The sequence below is a fragment of the Oncorhynchus kisutch genome, linkage group LG26 (genome assembly GCF_002021735.2).
Source record: "Oncorhynchus kisutch isolate 150728-3 linkage group LG26, Okis_V2, whole genome shotgun sequence".
Lineage (NCBI taxonomy): Eukaryota > Metazoa > Chordata > Actinopteri > Salmoniformes > Salmonidae > Oncorhynchus > Oncorhynchus kisutch.
This window is the reverse complement of record NC_034199.2, coordinates 46,136,676-46,159,957: the sequence shown is the minus strand read 5'-3', so window position 1 is coordinate 46,159,957 and position 23,282 is coordinate 46,136,676. Positions and strand designations below refer to the sequence as shown.

The window sequence follows — 23,282 nt, the reverse complement described above, 5'->3', positions numbered from 1 at the left end:
AGTTAAAGCTTGGTCACAGATGGGTCTTCCAAATGGACAATGACACCAAGCATACTTCCAAAGTTGTGGCAAAATGGCTTAAGGACAACAAAGTCAAGGTATTGGCGTGGCCATCACAAAGCCCTGACCTCAATCCTATCGAACATTGTGGGCAGAACTGAAAAAGCATGTGTGAGCAAGGAGGCCTACAAACCTGCCTCAGTTACACCAGCTCTGTCAGGAGGAATGGGCCAAAATTCACTCAACTTATTGTGGGAAGCTTGTGGAAGGCTACCCAAAACGTTTGACCCAAGTTATACAATTTAAAGGCAATGCTACCAAATACTAATTGAGTGTATGTAAACTTCTGACCCACTGGGAATGTGATGAAAGAAATAAAAGCTTAAATAAATAATTCTCTCTACTATTATTCTGACATTTCACATTCTTAAAATAAAGTGATTATCCTAACTGACCTAAAACGGGGAATTTTTACAAGGATTAAACTGTCAGGAATTGTGAAAACTGAGTTTAAATGTTTTTGGCTAATGTGTATGTAAACTTCCGACTTCAACTGCATGACGATCAACTGTATTAACGGAATTATTTTTCCACAAGTCAACTATGAGAAATTAGTGTTGACATGAGTTTTATTAATTTGGTGGATGTGAAAGTTTCTGAATCCTCTCTGTGACCATGGATCAGGAAATAGCCAGTAGTCCTACGCTACAGAAGTAAATGACCAAGACACTTTGGGTGCAAAACACAGATGTATTTACATTTTATTTACAGATATGTACAACAAATATTGTCCCTCTTCCGGATGTCTGGAAACCTCTGGTCCCCAATAAATATGGGTCGTGTGTTGGGGTTGAATATGAGCGGGGGTAGGGTATGTTGGTGGGGGTCCTAGGGTGGAGGTAAGGGGGTTCTAGGGTAGAGGTCCTAGGGTGGAGGTAAGGGGGTTCTAGGTTAGAGGTCCTAGGGTGGAGGTAAGGGGGTTCTAGGATGGAGGTAATGGGGTTCTAGGGTGGAGGTGAGGGGGTTCTAGAGTGGAGGTAAGGGGGTTCTAGAGTAGAGGTAAGGGGGTTCTAGGGTGGAGGTAAGGGGGTTCTAGGGTGGAGGTAAGGGGGTTCTAGGGTGCCTGATCAGCTGGATTCACCACACGCCCCATAAATAGAACAGATCCTGGAGAGAAAAAGAGAGATGGAGAGAGGGTTGACAAATGGAGTGATTAATAGAAGGCCAAACTAACAAGGTGATGCTGTAACGGCAGTACAACACTCCGACTAAGGCTGTGTTTACACAGGCATCCCAAATCTGATCTGCCACTGATCTGATTGATCAAAAATACTATCGGTGGCAAAAGATCAGAATTGGGCTGCCTGTGTAAACGCAGCTATAGCATGCTTTTACTGTGTTGATTATTAGTGGATGGTTTGAGTCCTGAATACTGATTGGCTGAAAGCCTGTGGTATATCAGACCGTATACCACAGGTATGATAAAAAAATACATTTTACTGCTCTAATTACGTTGGTAACCAGTTTATAATAGCAATAAGGCACCTCAGGGGTTTGTGGTATATGGTCAATATACCACGGCTAACGGCTGTATCCAGGAACTCTGCATTGCGTCGTACATAAGAACAGCCCTTAGCCGTGGTATATTGGCCATATACCACACCCCCCTCGGGCCTTATTGCATATGTAATCCATCTGTTAATTATTTTGTATGGTAGGCCTCCTACCTGTGCTGACTTGTCGCAGGAGGAAGAAGAAAGGTCTGTCTGCTTTGAAGACGGGAGCTCGGGATCGTTTGAGTAGCACCATAGCGGTTACTGCCGCTGCCTTGGTCCCGTCCTCTGTTACCTCTATCCTGGCCTCATGAAAGGCATCTGACACATACAGGCCTTCCTCTGCTGTGGAGAGATAACAAACACAATGCTGTAAGTACTGGACAGTCATCTGCAGAGTACTGAGGATGACATGGAGTCTCATACAGGCTTTTATAGCTCAACTCAGAAAGTAAACCAAATTTTGAAAATGTTCCTCGTTGAAAAGCGAATTGGAATTTCAGTTTACTTCTTGAATTGACACAAATTGAAATGGAATTTGACCCCAATCCTAATCTCATATTAAACCAGGAAAAGGCAGTTTAAGTGTTCTGTACCTGAGAGTCCAGTGAAGTCTGCTGTCATTGGATTGAAGGCGTCACTGACCCCCATTGACGGCAGAATCAACCTCAGGTTGAACCTGTTCTGCATTTTAAACCTGTTAAATGACAGTGCATTACACTACCGTTATCCTGTTTCGCCACGCTAGATCCGTCATCATGGAGGTTAGGACATGGTAAATGCTATGGGATACTTGGGATGACACCCATTCATACCCCACAAGACATGCCACCAGAGGTCTCTTCACAGTCCCCAAGTCCAGAACAGACTATGGGAGGCACACAGTACTACATAGAGCCATGACTACATGGAACTCTATTCCACAGTACCACATAGAGCCATGACTACATGAAACTCTATTCCACAGTACTACATAGAGCCATGACTACATGAAACTCTATTCCACAGTACTACATAGAGCCATGACTACATGGAACTCTATTCCACAGTACTACATAGAGCCATGACTACATGGAACTCTATTCCACAGTACTACATAGAGCCATGACTACATGAAACTCTATTCCACAGTACTACATAGAGCCATGACTACATGGAACTCTATTCCACAGTACTACATAGAGCCATGACTACATGAAACTCTATTCCACAGTACTACATAGAGCCATGACTACATGGAACTCTATTCCACAGTACTACATAGACATGACTACATGAAACTCTATTCCACAGTACTACATAGAGCCATGACTACATGGAACTCTATTACACAGTACTACATAGAGCCATGACTACATGGAACTTTATTCCACAGTACTACATAGAGCCATGACTACATGGAACTCTATTCCACAGTACTACATAGAGCCATGACTACATGGAACTCTATTCCACAGTACTACATAGAGCCATGACTACATGAAACTCTATTCCACAGTACTACATAGAGCCATGACTACATGGAACTCTATTCCACAGTACTACATAGAGCCATAACTACATGGAACTCTATTCCACAGTACTACATAGAGCCATGACTACATGAAACTCTATTCCACAGTACTACATAGAGCCATGACTACATGGAACTCTATTCCACAGTACTACATAGAGCCATGACTACATGAAACTCTATTCCACAGTACTACATAGAGACATGACTACATGAAACTCTATTCCACAGTACTACATAGAGCCATGACTACATGGAACTCTATTACACAGTACTACATAGAGCCATGACTACATGGAACTTTATTCCACAGTACTACATAGAGCCATGACTACATGGAACTCTATTCCACAGTACTACATAGAGCCATGACTACATGGAACTCTATTCCACAGTACTACATAGAGCCATGACTACATGGAACTCTATTCCACAGTACTACATAGAGACATGACTACATGGAACTCTATTCCACAGTACTACATAGAGCCATGACTACATGGAACTCTATTCCACAGTACTACATAGAGCCATGACTACATGGAACTCTATTCCACAGTACTACATAGAGCCATGACTACATGGAACTCTATTCCACAGTACTACATAGAGCCATGACTACATGGAACTCTATTCCACAGTACTACATAGAGCCATGACTACATGGAACTCTATTCCACAGTACTACATAGAGCCATGACTACATGAAACTCTATTCCACAGTACTACATAGAGCCATGACTACATGGAACTCTATTCCACAGTACTACATAGAGCCATGACTACATGAAACTCTATTCCACAGTACTACATAGAGCCATGACTACATGGAACTCTATTCCACAGTACTACATAGAGACATGACTACATGAAACTCTATTCCACAGTACTACATAGAGCCATGACTACATGGAACTCTATTACACAGTACTACATAGAGCCATGACTACATGGAACTTTATTCCACAGTACTACATAGAGCCATGACTACATGGAACTCTATTCCACAGTACTACATAGAGCCATGACTACATGGAACTCTATTCCACAGTACTACATAGAGCCATGACTACATGAAACTCTATTCCACAGTACTTAATAGAGACATGACTACATGGAACTCTATTCCACAGTACTACATAGAGCCATGACTACATGGAACTCTATTACACAGTACTACATAGAGCCATGACTACATGGAACTTTATTCCACAGTACTACATAGAGCCATGACTACATGGAACTCTATTCCACAGTACTACATAGAGCCATGACTACATGGAACTCTATTCCACAGTACTACATAGAGCCATGACTACATGGAACTCTATTCCACAGTACTACATAGAGCCATGACTACATGGAACTCTATTCCACAGTACTACATAGAGACATGACTACATGGAACTCTATTACACAGTACTACATAGAGCCATGACTACATGGAACTTTATTCCACAGTACTACATAGAGCCATGACTACATGGAACTCTATTCCACAGTACTACATAGAGCCATGACTACATGGAACTCTATTCCACAGTACTACATAGAGCCATGACTACATGGAACTCTATTCCACAGTACTACATAGAGCCATGACTACATGGAACTCTATTCCACAGTACTACATAGAGCCATGACTACATGGAACTCTATTCCACATCAAGTAACTGATGCAAGCGGTAGAATTAGATTTTTGAAAAACAGATTAAAAAAACACCTTATGGAACAGCGGGGTCTGTAAAGCAACACACAATAACATACGCACTATACACACATGTACACATGGATATTGTAATGTATATACTAGGGGCCTGAGGGCACACAGTGTGTTGTGAAATCTGTGAAGGTATTGTAATGTTTTTAAAATTGTTAATTTTGTTTAAACCCAGGAAGAGTAACTGATGCTTTGGCAGCAGCTAATGGGTATCCAGAATAAATATAAAATACCCTAAACTATAATCCTTACCTAACCCTAAACCGTTTTAAATGTCAACTTCAATGACGTGAAGTTGGGTTGTCCCAGGTATCCCTCTTAGCAAACGTCCGTTAGGATACAGGGAACGGAAGCCACTTTGGGCTAGGAAATGATTTACATCAGTGATACTAACCTGGTATAAGAAATGTTTTCAAATGGAAACATATTGATATGTGTAGGCTACCTGGGGAGAAAGACATCCATCTTGGTTCTACGGAGGCCAGTGTCCCAGGTGGCCACAGCGCTGGGAGTTAGCTGGGATTCCAGAGAGGACAGTGGTGTCTTCCTGTCGCTGGGCAGAGCTACCAGCAGACTGAGGGAGCGGCCCAGGTACGGCAGCTCCAGAACTGTGTAGCGCTGATCAGACAAGGTGCGGAACTGACCTACACATAGAAGGGAAACAAAGGGAGGGACCGCTTAAATAAGGACACAGGATAATCAATCATATGGATTTTAGACGCCCTTTTTTGACATTAGCAGTTGTCAGGGTTTTACAGATACCCAGCCTAGAACCCCCAAAGACCAAGCGGTGCAGAAACACTAAACACTTATACTTTACAACTGTAGAATGGCAAATGATCTACATTACTGTAGTACGAACCAAAACTCCAACTCTACCATTAAGCTAAATGTGGTGTGGTGCTTGATGGATTGACTGTAAGCCACAGCCAAATGGAGAGACGGAGAGAAAGATATTGCCGTTGTCTCTTCTCACTTACCAAAGTTGACCTCTGTGGCCTGGTGCATCATGGGCACCTTGATGGTGCTGCCGTCCAACAGGGTGAAGGGAAGGTTCTGGGTGTCTGTGAAGAGGAACTGTTTCTGCCACACTCCCCGGAAGTTTACAGTGTTGACCAGGGCCATCTGCAGCCGCTGGCCCCACCACAAGGCTTCTTCCTGGGCCTCGCCAGACCCAAACAGCTCTCCGCTGCCACCGGACTGGAGCGGCTCACCGGTGCCGTGGTTATGTCCCCACTGTTGCAGCTGGCTTCGGCTGTGGTTGGGCTGGCTGAAGTTGGCTCGCACCAGACTGCTGTTGCCCAAGGCTGCTGCATGCTGGGTAAAAACAGGAAGTAGCTGGACGCCGCTCTGGACGAATAGGTCGCAGGCCTGCCGGAGCCGCACCCCGTGACTGGAGTTACCCACATCCCCCTGCGACCGCAACAGGAAGTCCTGCACCTGCATATCTGGAGAGACCGGAAATGAATCAGTGGCTTGGTTCCCACTAAATTAGCTTTTTGGTTTTCATTTAAGGCTAGGGTTAGGCGTAAGGTTAGCAGTGTGGTTAGGATTAGGTATAAGGTTAGAGTGTGGTTAGGGTTAGCAGTGTGGTTAGGGTTAGGCATAAGGTTAGCAGTGTGGTTAGGATTAGGTATACGGTTAGAGTGTGGTTAGGGTTAGCAGTGTGGTTAGGGTTAGGCATAAGGTTAGCAGTGTGGTTAGGGTTAGGCATAAGGTTAGCAGTGTGGTTAGGGTTAGGCATAAGGTTAGCAGTGTGGTTATGGTTAGGTATAAGGTTAGCAGTGTGGTTAGGGTTAGGCATAAGGTTAGCAGTGTGGTTAGGGTTAGGCATAAGGTTAGCAGTGTGGTTAGGGTTAGGCATAAGGTTAGCAGTGTGGTTAGGGTTAGCAGTGTGGTTAGGGTTAGCAGTGTGGTTAGGGTTAGGTATAAGGTTAGCAGTGTGGTTATAGTTAGGCATTAGGTTAGCAGTGTGGTTATAGCTAGGCATTAGGTTAGCAGTGTGGTTATAGTTAGGCATAAGGTTAGCAGTGTGGTTATAGCTAGGCATTAGGTTAGCAGTGTGGTTATAGTTAGGCATTAGGTTAGCAGTGTGGTTATAGTTAGGCATTAGGTTAGCAGTGTGGTTATAGCTAGGCATTAGGTTAGCAGTGTGGTTATAGTTAGGCATTAGGTTAGCAGTGTGGTTATAGCTAGGCATTAGGTTAGCAGTGTGGTTATAGCTAGGCATTAGGTTAGCAGTGTGGTTATAGTTAGGCATTAGGTTAGCAGTGTGGTTATAGCTAGGCATTAGGTTAGCAGTGTGGTGTAAAATCAGATTTTAAGAAGATAAATAGAACTGGTCTTCCCCACTAATGGTTATAAACTAGGGTAAGCTGACCCTAGATAGGATTTTGCAACTTGTCCAGATAATGACGACCCAAATGGAAACCTTGTGTGTTCAAGAATGTAATGAGGAAACGATGTATTCCAAAACAAGAGTGAAGAAGACACCAGGATCCAGCCAACCCATATTATCCGGGTCTGGCAAGTGCATATATGTATGTATGTATAAATATAACGTGTGTATGTACAGTGGGGCAAAAAAGTATTTAGTCAGCCACCAATTGTGCAAGTTCTCCCACTTAAAAAGATGAGAGGCCTGTAATTTTCATCATAGGTACACTTCAACTATGACAGACAAAATGAGAAACAAAAATCCAGAAAATCACATTGTAGGATTTTTTATGAATTTATTTTTATTTATTTATATAGGCCTGTACTCTGGAGTGTGATCCATTTGGAGGTGGAGGGTCCGTCATGGTCTGGGGCGGTGTGTCACAGCATCATCAGACTGAGCTTGTTGTCATTGCAGGCAATCTCAACGCTGTGCGTTACAGGGAAGACATCCTCCTCCCTCATGTGGTTCCCTTCCTGCAGGCTCATCCAGCATGACAATGCCACCAGCCATACTTTTTATTTTACCAGGTAAGTTGACTGAGAACACATTCTCATTTACAGCAACAACCTGGGGAAAAGTTACAGGGGCGAGGATGGTGATGAATGAGCCAATTGTAAGCTGGGGATGATTAGGTGACCCTGATGGTATGAGGGCCAGATTGGGAATTTAGCCAGGACACCAGGGTTAACACCTCTACTCTTATGATAAGTGCCATAGGATCTTTTATGACATCAGAGAGTCAGGACACCTGTTTAAAGTCCCATCCGAAAGACGGTACCCTACACAGGGCAGTATTGGGATATTTATTTATTTTTTAGACCAGAGGAAAGAGTGCCTCCTACTGGCCCTCCAACACCACCTGGTCTCCCAGCCAGGGAATGACCAGGACCAACCCTGCTTAGCTTCGGAAGCAAGCCCGCAGTGGGATGTAGGGTGGTATGCTGCTGACGATGTAGGGTGGTAAGCTGCTGACGATGCAGGGTGGTATGCTGCTGGTTCTGGGCATGATTTCCTGCAAGACAGGAATGTCAGTGTTCTGCCATGGCCAAGCGAAGAGCCCAGATCTCAATCCCAATGAGCACGTCTGCGACCTGTTGGATCGGAGAGTGAGGGCTAGGGCCATTCCCCCCAGAAATGTCTGGGAACTTGCAGGTGCCTTGGTGGAAGAGTGGGGTAACATCTCACAGCAAGAACTGGCAAATCTGGTGCAGTCCATGAGGAGGAGATGCACTGCAGTACTTAATGCAGCTGGTGGCCACACCAGATACTGACTGTTACTTTTGATTTTTCCTCCCCCTTTGTTCAGGGACACATTATTCAATTTCTGTTCATCACATGTCTGTGGAACTTGTTCAGTTTATGTCTCAGTTGTTGAATCTTGTTATGTTCATACAAAAATGTACACATGTTAAGTTTTCTGAAAATAAACGCAGTTGACAGTGAGAGGACGTTTCTTTTTTTTGCTGAGTTTATTTGAATCATATTAAAATAAAATGTAAAGTGAGTGCTCGATTGAGTTCTATTTTGCTAATTGTTGGCTACCGACTGTGATTTTTGCCTACAATATTTCATGATGTGTAACAAGATGTGCACAATAACGTGCCAAAGAAAAGAATATGCCTCAATATTTGCAGGGGATATCGCCCTAGGATGCTGATCCGTCGTCTGTATTGTGGACTAATGTTAAGGTCAGATTTGAACGGAAAAAGCGAATCAGAGCAGCGCTGCCTTCATGTCCATCCTGTCAGTAACGTATCGACACATTCTCCAATGACGGTTAAATCTATGCCGTGTTTTGAGAAACGCATGTGACATCAAGCCCAGGTCCATACCACATACACAGCCACCCGTGGCTTAGAGTCGAAACCTTTTCTTCACTTTGGCACCTTTCACCTTTTTTTATCAATCAAGTATGCTGATAAATCAATAAGATATCCTACTTCTCTCTCTGCCTGAAGTACGTCCTTTTCTACATTACCTTTTAAACTTCAATTTAGTGACTTCTGTGTAACACCGTGACCTTTCGACCCCAGTGTCTCAGTATTACCCTCTGAATAATCTGATTACAAAGCAGAGGCAGGTATTAAGTCTCCAGACACCACTCTACCGGCCAACAGGACCCCCATACCAATTGTCCCACAGGACCCCGTACCAGCGGTGCAGCCCGGCACCCGTTTAAGGGAACGGTATTCTCAGGTGACTGATTTAAACAAACCGTAATGGAGAGCAAAATAAACCCACACTGGTAAAGATGCTAGTTAAAGTGCTCAGCCATCCTCTGGATGCCCTTTCACCTTTTAGCCCAAGGGGCTCTGCTTGGTGGGCGGGATTTCTTACCGTTGATGTCATATCCCAGTGCGGCCACCAGTTGCGCCAGCGTGTTGCCGCGGGCGCCCAGCTGCAGAAGACCCAAGGACAGCGAGACGCTCGCCGGCGACACTATCAAGTTGGAGTTGTTCTCTGTCTCGGTGAGCGTTTGGTAAAGGTTGACGGCGAACTCTGTGTGCAGCTCTCCCATGGTGTCTTGAAGGCTGAAGGCGTCACACTGACCCCTCTCCACCAACCAGAAGTAGACGAACAGCGAGGTCATCGACAGGCGACACATGACCTTGGAAGTGAATGGTCAAAGGACAAATGTAGATGTTGATGGCAGATGGGGTCCACAGAGATGGGGTCCACAGAGATGGGGTCCACAGAGATGGGGTCCAGAGAGATGGGGTCCACAGCGATGGGGTCCAGAGAGATGGGGTCCACAGAGATGGGGTCCACAAAGATGGGGTCCACAGAGATGGGGTCCACAGAGATGGAGTCACTGCAAAGACAAGGAGGGTAGGTCATGTTATAACGTCTTTATAGGCATATTTTTATTATTCCGTGTCACTATATATATTGATTTTATTTGGCTGTTAAAAAAATATATAGACATGTGCAAAACTTGACAAAGTCAATGACTTGTGATCCCTACAGTGAAATGATTACTTACAAACCCTTAACCAACAATGCTTTAAGAAGTTAAGAAAAATAAGTGTTAACTTCTTGGATATAGGGGGCGTTCCTGTTTTAAACAAGATATTTTGTCACAAAAAGATGCTCGACTATGCATATAATTGACAGCTTTGTAAAGAAAACACTCTGACGTTTCCAAAACTGCAAAGATATTGTCTGTGAGTGCCACAGAACTAATGCTACAGGCGAAACCAAGATGAAATTTCATACAGGAAGTGCCCCAGATTTAGAATGCGCTGTGTTCCAATGTCTCCTTATATGGCTGTGTATGGGTCACGAATGAGCTTAGACTTTCTGTCGTTTCCCCAAGGTGTCGACAGCATTGTGACATATTTGTAGGCAAATCATTGGAAGATTGACCTGAAGAGACTACATGTACCAGGTGGCCGCTTGGTGTCCTCCGTTGCAATTATTGCGTAATCTCCAGCTGCGTGAATTTTTCGTTTGCTTCGAGGAGAAACACAGCTGCCACAAATGATTTATCATCGAATAGATATGTGAAAAACACCTTGAGGATTGATTCTAAAAAACGTTTGCCATGTTTCTGTCGATATTATGGAGTTAATTTGGTAAAAAGTTCGGCGTTGTAGAGACTGCATTTTCAGATTTTTTTCTTAGCCAAACGTGATGAACAAAACGGAGCGATTTCTCCTACACAAATAATATTTTTGGAAAAAATGAACATTTGCTATCTAACTGAGAGTCTCCTCATTGAAAACATCTGAAGTTCTTCAAAGGTAAATGATTTTATTTGAAGGCTTTTCTTGTTTTTGTGAAAATGTTGCCTGCTGAATGCTAGGCTTAATGCTATGCTAGCTATCAATACTCTTACACAAATGCTTGTGTAGCTATGGTTGAAAAGCATATTTTGAAAATCTGAGATGACAGTGTTGTTAACAAAAGGCTAAGCTTGTGAGTGAATATATTTATTTCATTTCATTTGCGACTTTCATGAATAGTTAACGTTGCGTTATGGTAATGAGCTTGAGGCTATGATTACGCTCCCGGATACGGGATTGCTCGACGCTAGAGGTTAAGAAAAAAATGAAAATAAAAGTAACTAAACATATAATTAAACAGATAATTAAACATCAGCAATAAAATAACAGTAGCGAGGCTATATACAGGGAGTACCGGTACTGAGTCAATGTGGAGGCTATATACAGGGAGTACCGGTACTGAGTCAATGTGGAGGCTATATACAGGGAGTACAGGTACTGAGTCAATGTGGAGGCTATATACAGGGAGTACAGGTACAGAGTCAATGTGGAGGCTATATACAGGGTGTTACGGTACAGAGTCAATGTGGAGGCTATATACAGGGAGTACAGGTACAGAGTCAATGTGGAGGCTATATACAGGGAGTACAGGTACAGAGTCAATGTGGAGGCTATATACAGGGAGTACAGGTACAGAGTCAATGTGGAGGCTATATACAGGGAGTACAGGTACAGAGTCAATGTGGAGGCTATATACAGGGAGTACAGGTACTGAGTCAATGTGGAGGCTATATACAGGGAGTACAGGTACTGAGTCAATGTGGAGGCTATATACAGGGAGTACAGGTACTGAGTCAATGTGGAGGCTATATACAGGGAGTACAGGTACTGAGTCAATGTGGAGGCTATATACAGGGAGTACAGGTACTGAGTCAATGTGGAGGCTATATACAGGGAGTACAGGTACTGAGTCAATGTGGAGGCTATATACAGGGAGTACAGGTACTGAGTCAATGTGGAGGCTATATACAGGGAGTACAGGTACTGAGTCAATGTGGAGGCTATATACAGGGAGTACAGGTACTGAGTCAATGTGGAGGCTATATACAGGGAGTACAGGTACTGAGTCAATGTGGAGGCTATATACAGGGAGTACAGGTACTGAGTCAATGTGGAGGCTATATACAGGGAGTACAGGTACTGAGTCAATGTGGAGGCTATATACAGGGAGTACAGGTACTGAGTCAATGTGGAGGCTATATACAGGGAGTACAGGTACTGAGTCAATGTGGAGGCTATATACAGGGAGTACAGGTACTGAGTCAATGTGGAGGCTATATACAGGGAGTACAGGTACTGAGTCAATGTGGAGGCTATATACAGGGAGTACAGGTACTGAGTCAATGTGGAGGCTATATACAGGGAGTACAGGTACTGAGTCAATGTGGAGGCTATATACAGGTGAGTACGGTACTGAGTCAATGTGGAGGCTATATACAGGAGTACAGGTACTGAGTCAATGTGGAGGCTATATACAGGGAGTACAGGTACTGAGTCAATGTGGAGGCTATATACAGGAGTACCGGTACTGAGTCAATGTGGAGGCTATATACAGGGAGTACAGGTACAGAGTCAATGTGGAGGCTATAATACAGGGAGTACAGGTACTGAGTCAATGTGGAGCTAAATTACAGGGGGAGTTACAGGTACTGAGTCAATGTGGAGGCTATATACAGGGAGTACAGGTACTGAGTCAATGTGGAGGCTATATACAGGGAGTACAGGTACTGAGTCAATGTGGAGGCTATATACAGGGAGTACAGGTACTGAGTCAATGTGGGAGGCTATATACAGGGAGTACAGGGTACCTGAGTCAATGTGGAGGCTATATACAGGGAGTACAGGTACTGAGTCAATGTGGAGGCTATATACAGGGAGTACAGGTACTGAGTCAATGTGGAGGCTATATCAGGGAGTACAGGTACTGAGTCAATGTGGAGGCTATATACAGGGAGTACAGGTACTGAGTCAATGTGGAGGCTATATACAGGGAGTACCGGTACTGAGTCAATGTGTGGAAGGCTATATACAGGGAGTACAGGAGCTGGAGTCAATGTGGAGGCTATATACAGGGGTACCGGTACTGAGTCAATGTGGAGGCTATATACAGGGAGTACAGGTACTGAGTCAATGTGGAGGCTATATACAGGGAGTACAGGTACTGAGTCAATGTGGAGGCTATATCCAGGGAGTACAGGGTACTGAGTCAATGTGGAGGCTATATACAGGGAGGTACAGGTACTGAGTCAATGTGGAGGCTATATACAGGGGGTACAGTACTGAGTCAATGTGGAGGCTATATACAGGGAGTACAGGTACGAGGTCAATGTGGAGGCTATATACAGGGGAGTACAGGTACTGAGTCAATGTGGAGGCTAGTATACAGGGAGTACAGGTACTGAGTCAATGTGAGGCTATATACAGGGAGTACAGGACGAGTAATGTGGAGGCTATATATACAGGGAGTACCGGTACAGAGTCAATGTGGAGGCTATATACAGGGAGGACAGGTACTGAGTCAATGTGGAGGCTATATACAGGGGGTACCGGTACTAGAGTCAATGTGGAGGCTATATACAGGGGGTACAGGTAACGAGTCAATGTGGAGGCTATATACAGGGGTACAGGTCTGAGTCAATGTGGAGGCTATATACAGGGAGTAAAGGTCTGAGTCAATGTGGAGGCTATATACAGGGAGTACGGTACTGAGTCAATGTGGAGGCTTATATACAGGGAGTACAGGTACTGAGTCAATGTGGAGGCTATATACAGGGGGTACCAGGTACTGAGTCAATGTGGAGGCTATATACAGGGTACCGGTATACAGGGGGTACCGGTACAGAGTCAATGTGGAGGCTATATACAGGGAGTACAGGTACTGAGTCAATGTGGAGGCTATATACAAGGGAGTACAGGTACTGAGTCAATGTGGAGGCTATATACAGGGAGTACAGGTACTGAGTCATGTGGAGGCTATATACAGGGAGTACAGGTACTGAGTCAATGTGGAGGCTATATACAGGGGGTACGGTACGAGTCAATGTGGAGGCTATATACAGGGGGTACCGGTACTGAGTCAATGTGGAGGCTATATACAGGGGGTACAGGTACATGAGTCAATGTGGGAGGCTATATACAGGGAGTACAGGTACTGAGTCAATGTGGAGGCTATATACAGGGAGTACAGGTACTGAGTCAATGTGGAGGCTATATACAGGGGTACAGGTACTGAGTCAATGTGGAGGCTAATACAGGGAGTACAGGTACTGAGTCAATGTGGAGGCTATATACAGGGAGTACAGGTACTGAGTCAATGTGGAGGCTATATACAGGGAGTACAGGTACTGAGTCAATGTGGAGGCTATATACAGGGAGTACAGGTACTGAGTCAATGTGGAGGCTATATACAGGGAGTACAGGTACTGAGTCAATGTGGAGGCTATATACAGGGAGTACAGGTACTGAGTCAATGTGGAGGCTATATACAGGGAGTACAGGTACTGAGTCAATGTGGAGGCTATATACAGGGGGTACAGGTACTGAGTCAATGTGGAGGCTATATACAGGGAGTACAGGTACTGAGTCAATGTGGAGGCTATATACAGGGAGTACAGGTACTGAGTCAATGTGGAGGCTATATACAGGGTGTTACGGTACAGAGTCAATGTGGAGGCTATATACAGGGAGTACAGGTACTGAGTCAATGTGGAGGCTATATACAGGGAGTACAGGTACTGAGTCAATGTGGAGGCTATATACAGGGAGTACCGGTACAGAGTCAATGTGGAGGCTATATACAGGGAGTACCGGTACAGAGTCAATGTGGAGGCTATATACAGGGAGTACAGGTACTGAGTCAATGTGGAGGCTATATACAGGGAGTACAGGTACTGAGTCAATGTGGAGGCTATATACAGGGAGTACAGGTACTGAGTCAATGTGGAGGCTATATACAGGGAGTACAGGTACTGAGTCAATGTGGAGGCTATATACAGGGAGTACAGGTACTGAGTCAATGTGGAGGCTATATACAGGGAGTACAGGTACTGAGTCAATGTGGAGGCTATATACAGGGAGTACAGGTACTGAGTCAATGTGGAGGCTATATACAGGGAGTACAGGTACTGAGTCAATGTGGAGGCTATATACAGGGAGTACAGGTACTGAGTCAATGTGGAGGCTATATACAGGGAGTACAGGTACTGAGTCAATGTGGAGGCTATATACAGGGAGTACAGGTACTGAGTCAATGTGGAGACTATATACAGGGAGTACAGGTACTGAGTCAATGTGGAGGCTATATACAGGGAGTACCGGTACTGAGTCAATGTGGAGGCTATATACAGGGAGTACAGGTACAGAGTCAGTGTGGAGGCTATATACAGGGAGTACAGGTACTGAGTCAATGTGGAGGCTAAATACAGGGGGTACCGGTACTGAGTCAATGTGGAGGCTATATACAGGGAGTACAGGTACTGAGTCAATGTGGAGGCTATATACAGGGAGTACAGGTACTGAGTCAATGTGGAGGCTATATACAGGGAGTACAGGTACTGAGTCAATGTGGAGGCTATATACAGGGAGTACAGGTACTGAGTCAATGTGGAGGCTATATACAGGGGGTACAGGTACTGAGTCAATGTGGAGGCTATATACAGGGAGTACCGGTACAGAGTCAATGTGGAGGCTATATACAGGGAGTACAGGTACTGAGTCAATGTGGAGGCTATATACAGGGAGTACAGGTACTGAGTCAATGTGGAGGCTATATACAGGGGGTACAGGTACTGAGTCAATGTGGAGGCTATATACAGGGGGTACAGGTACTGAGTCAATGTGGAGGCTATATACAGGGAGTACAGGTACTGAGTCAATGTGGAGGCTATATACAGGGAGTACAGGTACTGAGTCAATGTGGAGGCTATATACAGGGAGTACAGGTACTGAGTCAATGTGGAGGCTATATACAGGGGGTACAGGTACTGAGTCAATGTGGAGGCTATATACAGGGGGTACAGGTACTGAGTCAATGTGGAGGCTATATACAGGGAGTACAGGTACTGAGTCAATGTGGAGGCTATATACAGGGAGTACAGGTACTGAGTCAATGTGGAGGCTATATACAGGGAGTACAGGTACTGAGTCAATGTGGAGGCTATATACAGGGAGTACAGGTACTGAGTCAATGTGGAGGCTATATACAGGGAGTACAGGTACTGAGTCAATGTGGAGGCTATATACAGGGGGTACCGGTACAGAGTCAATGTGGAGGCTATATACAGGGGGTACCGGTACAGAGTCAATGTGGAGGCTATATACAGGGGGTACCGGTACAGAGTCAATGTGGAGGCTATATACAGGGGGTACCGGTACAGAGTCAATGTGGAGGCTATATACAGGGTGTTACGGTACAGAGTCAATGTGGAGGCTATATACAGGGAGTACAGGTACTGAGTCAATGTGGAGGCTATATACAGGGGGTACCGGTACAGAGTCAATGTGGAGGCTATATACAGGGAGTACAGGTACTGAGTCAATGTGGAGGCTATATACAGGGAGTACAGGTACTGAGTCAATGTGGAGGCTATATACAGGGGGTACCGGTACAGAGTCAATGTGGAGGCTATATACAGGGAGTACAGGTACTGAGTCAATGTGGAGGCTATATACAGGGAGTACAGGTACTGAGTCAATGTGGAGGCTATATACAGGGAGTACAGGTACTGAGTCAATGTGGAGGCTATATACAGGGAGTACAGGTACTGAGTCAATGTGGAGGCTATATACAGGGGGTACCGGTACTGAGTCAATGTGGAGGCTATATACAGGGGGTACCGGTACTGAGTCAATGTGGAGGCTATATACAGGGGGTACAGGTACTGAGTCAATGTGGAGGCTATATACAGGGAGTACAGGTACTGAGTCAATGTGGAGGCTATATACAGGGAGTACAGGTACTGAGTCAATGTGGAGGCTATATACAGGGAGTACAGGTACTGAGTCAATGTGGAGGCTATATACAGGGAGTACAGGTACTGAGTCAATGTGGAGGCTATATACAGGGGGTACAGGTACTGAGTCAATGTGGAGGCTATATACAGGGAGTACAGGTACTGAGTCAATGTGGAGGCTATATACAGGGGGGTACCGGTACAGAGTCAATGTGGAGGCTATATACAGGGAGTACAGGTACTGAGTCAATGTGGAGGCTATATACAGGGGGTACCGGTACAGAGTCAATGTGGAGGCTATATACAGGGAGTACAGGTACTGAGTCAATGTGGAGGCTATATACAGGGGGTACCGGTACAGAGTCAATGTGGAGGCTATATACAGGGAGTACAGGTACTGAGTCAATGTGGAGGCTATATACAGGGGGTACAGGTACTGAGTCAATGTGGAGGCTATATACAGGGAGTACAGGTACTGAGTCAATGTGGAGGCTATATACAGGGAGTACAGGTACTGAGTCAATGTGGAGGCTATATACAGGGAGTACAGGTACTGAGTCAATGTGGAGGCTATATACAGGGGGTACAGGTACTGAGTCAATGTGGAGGCTATATACAGGGGGTACAGGTACTGAGTCAATGTGGAGGCTATATACAGGGGGTACCGGTACTGAGTCAATGTGGAGGCTATATACAGGGGTACCGGTACAGAGTCAATGTGGAGGCTATACAGGGAGTACAGGTACTGAGTCAATGTGGAGGCTATATACAGGGAGTACAGGTACTGAATCAATGTGGAGGCTATATACAGGGGGTACAGGTACTGAGTCAATGTGGAGGCTATATACAGGGAGTACAGGTACTGAGTCAATGTGGAGGCTATATACAGGGAGTACAGGTACTGAGTCAATGTGGAGGCTATATACAGGGAGTACAGGTACTGAGTCAATGTGGAGGCTATATACAGGGAGTACAGGTACTGAGTCAATGTGGAGGCTATATACAGGGGGTACAGGTACTGAGTCAATGTGGAGGCTATATACAGGGGGTACAGGTACTGAGTCAATGTGGAGGCTATATACAGGGGGTACCGGTACTGAGTCAATGTGGAGGCTATATACAGGGGGTACCGGTACAGAGTCAATGTGGAGGCTATACAGGGAGTACAGGTACTGAGTCAATGTGGAGGCTATATACAGGGAGTACAGGTACTGAATCAATGTGGAGGCTATATACAGGGGGTACAGGTACTGAGTCAATGTGGAGGCTATATACAGGGAGTACAGGTACTGAGTCAATGTGGAGGCTATATACAGGGGTACCGGTACTGAGTCAATGTGGAGGCTATATACAGGGGGTACCGGTACAGAGTCAATGTGGAGGCTATATACAGGGGTACCGGTACTGAGTCAATGTGGAGGCTATATACAGGGGGTACCGGTACAGAGTCAATGTGGAGGCTATATACAGGGGTACCGGTACTGAGTCAATGTGGAGGCTATATACAGGGGGTACCGGTACAGAGTCAATGTGGAGGCTATACAGGGAGTACAGGTACTGAGTCAATGTGGAGGCTATATACAGGGAGTACAGGTACTGAATCAATGTGGAGGCTATATACAGGGGGTACAGGTACTGAGTCAATGTGGAGGCTATATACACGGAGTACAGGTACTGAATCAATGTGGAGGCTATATACAGGGGGTGCCGGTACTGAGTCAATGTGCGGGGGCACCGGTTAGTGGAGGTAATTTAGGTAACATGTACATGTAGGTAGAGTTAAAGTGACTATGCATAGATCATAACCAGAGAGTAGCAGCAGCGTAAAAGAGAGGTCTGGGAAGCCCTTTGATTAGCTGTTTAGGAATCTTATGGCTTGGGGGTAGAAGCTGTTAAGAAGCCTTTTGGACCTAGACTTGCCATGCGGTAGCAGAAAGAACAGTCTATGACTAGGTTGGCTGGAGTCTTTGACAATAATTTGGGCCTTCCTCTGACACAACCTGGTATAGAGGTCCTGGATGGCAGGAAGCTTGGCCCCAGTGATGTACTGGGCCGTATGGACTACCCTCTGTAGTGCCTTGCGGTCAGAGGGCGAGCAGTTGCCGTACCAGGCAGTGATGCAACCAGTCAGGATCCTCTCGATGGTACAGCTGTAGAACCTTTTGAGGATCTGAGGGCCCATGACAAATCTTTTCAGTCTCCTGATGGGGAATGTGCTTTGTCGTGCCCTCTTCACGACTGTCTATGTGCTTGGACCATGTTAGTTTGTTGGTGATGTGGACACCAAGAAACCTGAAGCACTCAACCTGCTCCTCTACAGCCCCGTCAATGAGAAGGGGGCGTGCTCGGTCCTCCTTTTCCTGTAGTTAACAATCATCTCCTTTGTCTTGATCATTTTGAGGGAGAGGTTGTTGTCCTGGCACCACACGGCCAGGTCTATGACCTCCTCCCTATAGTCTGTCTCATCGTTGTCGGTGATCAGGCCTACCACTGTTGTGATTGATAATTTGGATCCACTAACAACAGAGACTAGCATAGCATAGAGTAGCACAGTAAATGTGAATCTGACACTAAAATTATATAGTATGATATGTTATGTTTGGTATGGTTACATAAGACAGAACAGACTTAAAGGGATAGTTTGGGATGCTAACAGTTACTGTAGACTGCCAGTCATTGTGCTATCGCTAGTTAGCAATTACGCTAACATTAGTTAGCAACTTCCTTCAAACTGCATGCAGAGACATAAAAATTGTATTCATGATTTCATCTGACTCTGGGGAAGTAGATAAACGGCTTCATTGACAAAATCTTGAAGTATCCCTTTAAGGCCAAAACAATAGAAGGGTGCTTGGCCATGGTGGATTGGTAGGCTTATAACGCTGACAGCTTTAGCATTTTAGCTGATTTTCATATTTTCAACTACTTACCACTTTTTATCTACTTTGCATCTACTTAGCATGTTAGCTAAACCTTTCCCCTATCCTTAACCTCTCTAGGGTAGGGGGCAGCATTTCGGAATTTTGGATGAAAAGCATGCCCAAATGAAACGGCCTGCTACTCGGGCCCAGAATATATGATATGCATACAAGATATATATTTGGATAGGACACACTCTAAAGTTTCCAAAACTGTTAAAATAGTGTCTGTGAGTATAACAGAAATGATTTAGCAGGTGAAAACCTGAGAAAAATCCATTCAGGAAGTAGTTTTCTATTCAATGCCATTACAGTATCCATTGACTTAGGACTCAATTTGCAGTTCCTATGCCTTCCACTAGATGTCAACAGTCTTTAGACATAGTTTCAGGCTTGTATTCTTATAAATGAGGGAGTAAGACCAGTCTGAACGAGTGGATCCTACCATGTTGCAGAGGTTTTCATGCGCATGTGCATTTCTTGTTTACCTTTTATATTGACGACGTTATTGTCCGGTTGAAATATTATAGATCATTTAGGCTAAAAAACTACCTGAGGATTGAATATAAACATCGTTTGACATGTTTCTATGAACTTTACGGATACAATTTAGATTTTTTTATCTGATTGTTTTGACTGCGTTTGAGCCTGTGGATTACTGATGAAAACGCGCTAACAAAACGGAAGTTTTTGGATATAAAGAGACTTCATCGAACAAAAGGAACATTTATTGAGTAAATGAATGTCTTCTGATTGCCACCATATGAAGATCATCAAAGGTAAGGGATTCATTTTATCTCTATTTCTGAGTTTTGTAACGCTTCTGCTTGGCTAGTTACTGTTTGTAATAATTTGTCAACTGGGCTATGTTCTGGGCTAGGTATGCTTTCACCGAAAAGCATTTGATAAAAATGACACTGTGGTTGGTTTAACAAGAAGTTAATCTTTAAACCTATGTAAAATATGTTTTGTTTTCTGAATTTTTATAATGAGCATTTCTGTAATTGAATATGGCGCCCTGCAATCTCACTGGATGTTGGCCAGATGGGCATACCCTAGAGAGGTTAATCCAACCTTAACCACTAGCCTAGATAATGTTAGCTACCTTGCTAACGTTAGCGTTAGCCACCTTGCTAACGTTATAGCGTTAGCCACCTTGCTAACGTTAGCCAAAACTAATTGTAATTCATTACATTATCATATGAAATTGATGATGGACATCCACAAATTAATACATACCATACGAAACGTAACAAGTCTTTGGAGTGTCCCATATTTACATTTACTATATATGTTAAGTCTACCCCTGATTCCAGGTTGCAAATACATGTAGCCTATGCCTATAATGATCATGACTGATATACTCTCTAAGCAAATGTTCCTTACCCAGTAGACACAAACTTTATAAATGTTATACATTCCATACAAACAGTACCAGTCAAAAGTTTGGACACACCTACTCCCTCAAGATTTGTTCTTTATTTGTACTATTTTCTACATTGTAGAATAATAGTGAAGACATCAAAACTATGAAATAACACATTGAAATAACAGTTGATGTTGAGATATGTCTGTTACTTGAACTCTGTCAAGCATTTATTTGGGCTGCAGTTTCTGAGGCTGGTAACCCTAATTAACTTATTCCTCTGTAGCAGACGTAACTCTGAGTCTTCCTTTCCTGTGGCGGTCCTCATGAGAGACAGTTTCATCATAGTGCTTGATGGGTTTTGTAACTGCACAAAGTTTTCCGAATTGACTGACCTTAATGTCTTAATAAAGTAATGATGGACTGTCATTTCTCTTTACTTATTTGAGCTGTTCTTGCCATAATATGGACTTGGTCTTTTACCTATATACCCCCCCCCCCTACCTTGTCACAACACAACTGATTGACTCAAATACATTAAGAAGGAAAGAAATTCCACAAATGAACTTTTAAGAAGGTACACCTGTTAATTGAAATGCATTCCAGATGACTACCTCATGAAGCAGGTTGAGAGAATGTCAAGAGTGTGCAAAGCTGTCATCAAGGCAAAAAAGGTGGCTACTTTGAAGAATCTCAAATATAAAATATATGTTGATTTGTTTAACATTTTTTTGGTTACTACATGATTCCATATGTGTTATTTAATAGTTGGAATGTCTTCACTATTATTCTACAATGTAGAACTTTTGACTGGTACTGTATTTTAAAGAGCCAAAGTTAATGGAAACCATATAAGTCAACAAATAGGGAACTTAAATGATTTGCAATAATTTAGAGTTAAAACTCATCACAGTTGTAAGTCTGTCATAATTGCGCTTGGCCTTAAACAAGGCACACACACGCGCCAGAAACTTACCTGTAAGTCAGGTACATAGGAAGGTTACAATTATGTCGCCTATCTGTCCCAATTCCTGACAGTTATCTCCAAAGATCTGGTGTCCACTAAAGTCCTCTATCACTGTCACTGGAGAGCTTGTGTGCGCGTATGTCCCTCTCACTGTTCATGTCCCGGTGTTTGTTGTGTCTGCGCCTTGCGTAGCCAGCTGCTTGAGTGGTGAGCGGGTTCTCAGTCATAAGACCGTGTTTAAAGGGAGTGCTCGGTGTTTGCGGTCTCTGTCGGCGATGTCCGTACCACTCTGCTAGAATTCCCACTTCCCCGAACCGGCACTAGAAGGAGCCAGGCGCAGGGGAGGCATGTCACCGACCAGCAAATCCCAAAACGAACTGAGAGAAAAAAGACATACACACACACTGACCAGAAGACAGTCGGTCCCCTAATTATTTGTTGTGGTGATCAAATGGCATCCCTAAAAAGAGAATAACAACACACTGACCATCCCAGTACTGCATTAGGAATGACGCTATGGAATGTATCATTACAGTCCTGGCCAAAAATATTGGCAATCTTGCACTTTTTTTCAAGTAACTCACAATTTTCTATCAAAATAAGTTGAAATTGAACAAAGTATTTGGTCTCCACAATTCGTTATTTAACTGTTAATATTACAGAACCTTTGTTTTTGATTCAGAACTTAATATATCCATTTAAATCAGTAAATAAACAGAAATGCCATTGATAAAATTATTGACACCTTAGACTTCAAATTTGGTAGCACAGCCTTTGGTCTACTTCCTGTAGCCAACGATGAGCTTCCTACACCTCTGTACTGGCAATTTGGCCTACTCCTCTTGGTCAAACTACTCCTGTTCTTCCAGATTAGAAGGGTGCCTTCTCCTAATTGCTGTTTTCAGATCTCTCCACAAGTTTTAAATGAGATTTAGATCTGGACTCATTGCTGGCCACTTCAGAACAATCCATCGTTTTGTCTTGAACCGTTTCCTGGGTGCTTTTTTTGAAGTGTGTTTGAGGTTATTGTCCTGATGGAAGACCCCATGACCTTCGACGGTGACCCAGC

General features: G+C 44.1%; 1 protein-coding gene across 1 annotated transcript; it reads right to left on the bottom strand.

Moving 5' to 3' along the window:
* Window positions 1-736: 736 nt before the first annotated feature.
* Window positions 737-22,527, bottom strand: serpine3 (serpin peptidase inhibitor, clade E (nexin, plasminogen activator inhibitor type 1), member 3). Its single transcript, XM_020471234.2, has 7 exons — window positions 22,223-22,527; window positions 9,564-10,038; window positions 5,767-6,234; window positions 5,232-5,430; window positions 2,150-2,250; window positions 1,728-1,898; window positions 737-1,167 (listed from the first exon to the last, which is right to left on the bottom strand). Exons 2-7 carry the CDS (start codon window positions 9,829-9,831, stop codon window positions 1,115-1,117), a joined length of 1,260 nt encoding a protein of 419 aa, XP_020326823.1. The 5' UTR covers window positions 9,832-10,038; window positions 22,223-22,527; the 3' UTR covers window positions 737-1,114.
* Between the last annotated feature and the right edge of the window lie 755 nt (window positions 22,528-23,282).

Coding starts and splice junctions, on each gene's coding strand:
- serpine3 (XM_020471234.2), bottom strand. CDS start 9,831: ATGTGTCGCCTGTCGATGACCTCGCTGTTCGTCTACTTCTGGTTGGTG. Junction 6,235..9,563: donor ACTGGGATATGACATCAACG/GTAAGAAATCCC, acceptor CGGTCTCTCCAG/ATATGCAGGTGCAGGACTTC. Junction 2,251..5,231: donor ATGGATGTCTTTCTCCCCAG/GTAGCCTACACA, acceptor GTCATTTAACAG/GTTTAAAATGCAGAACAGGT.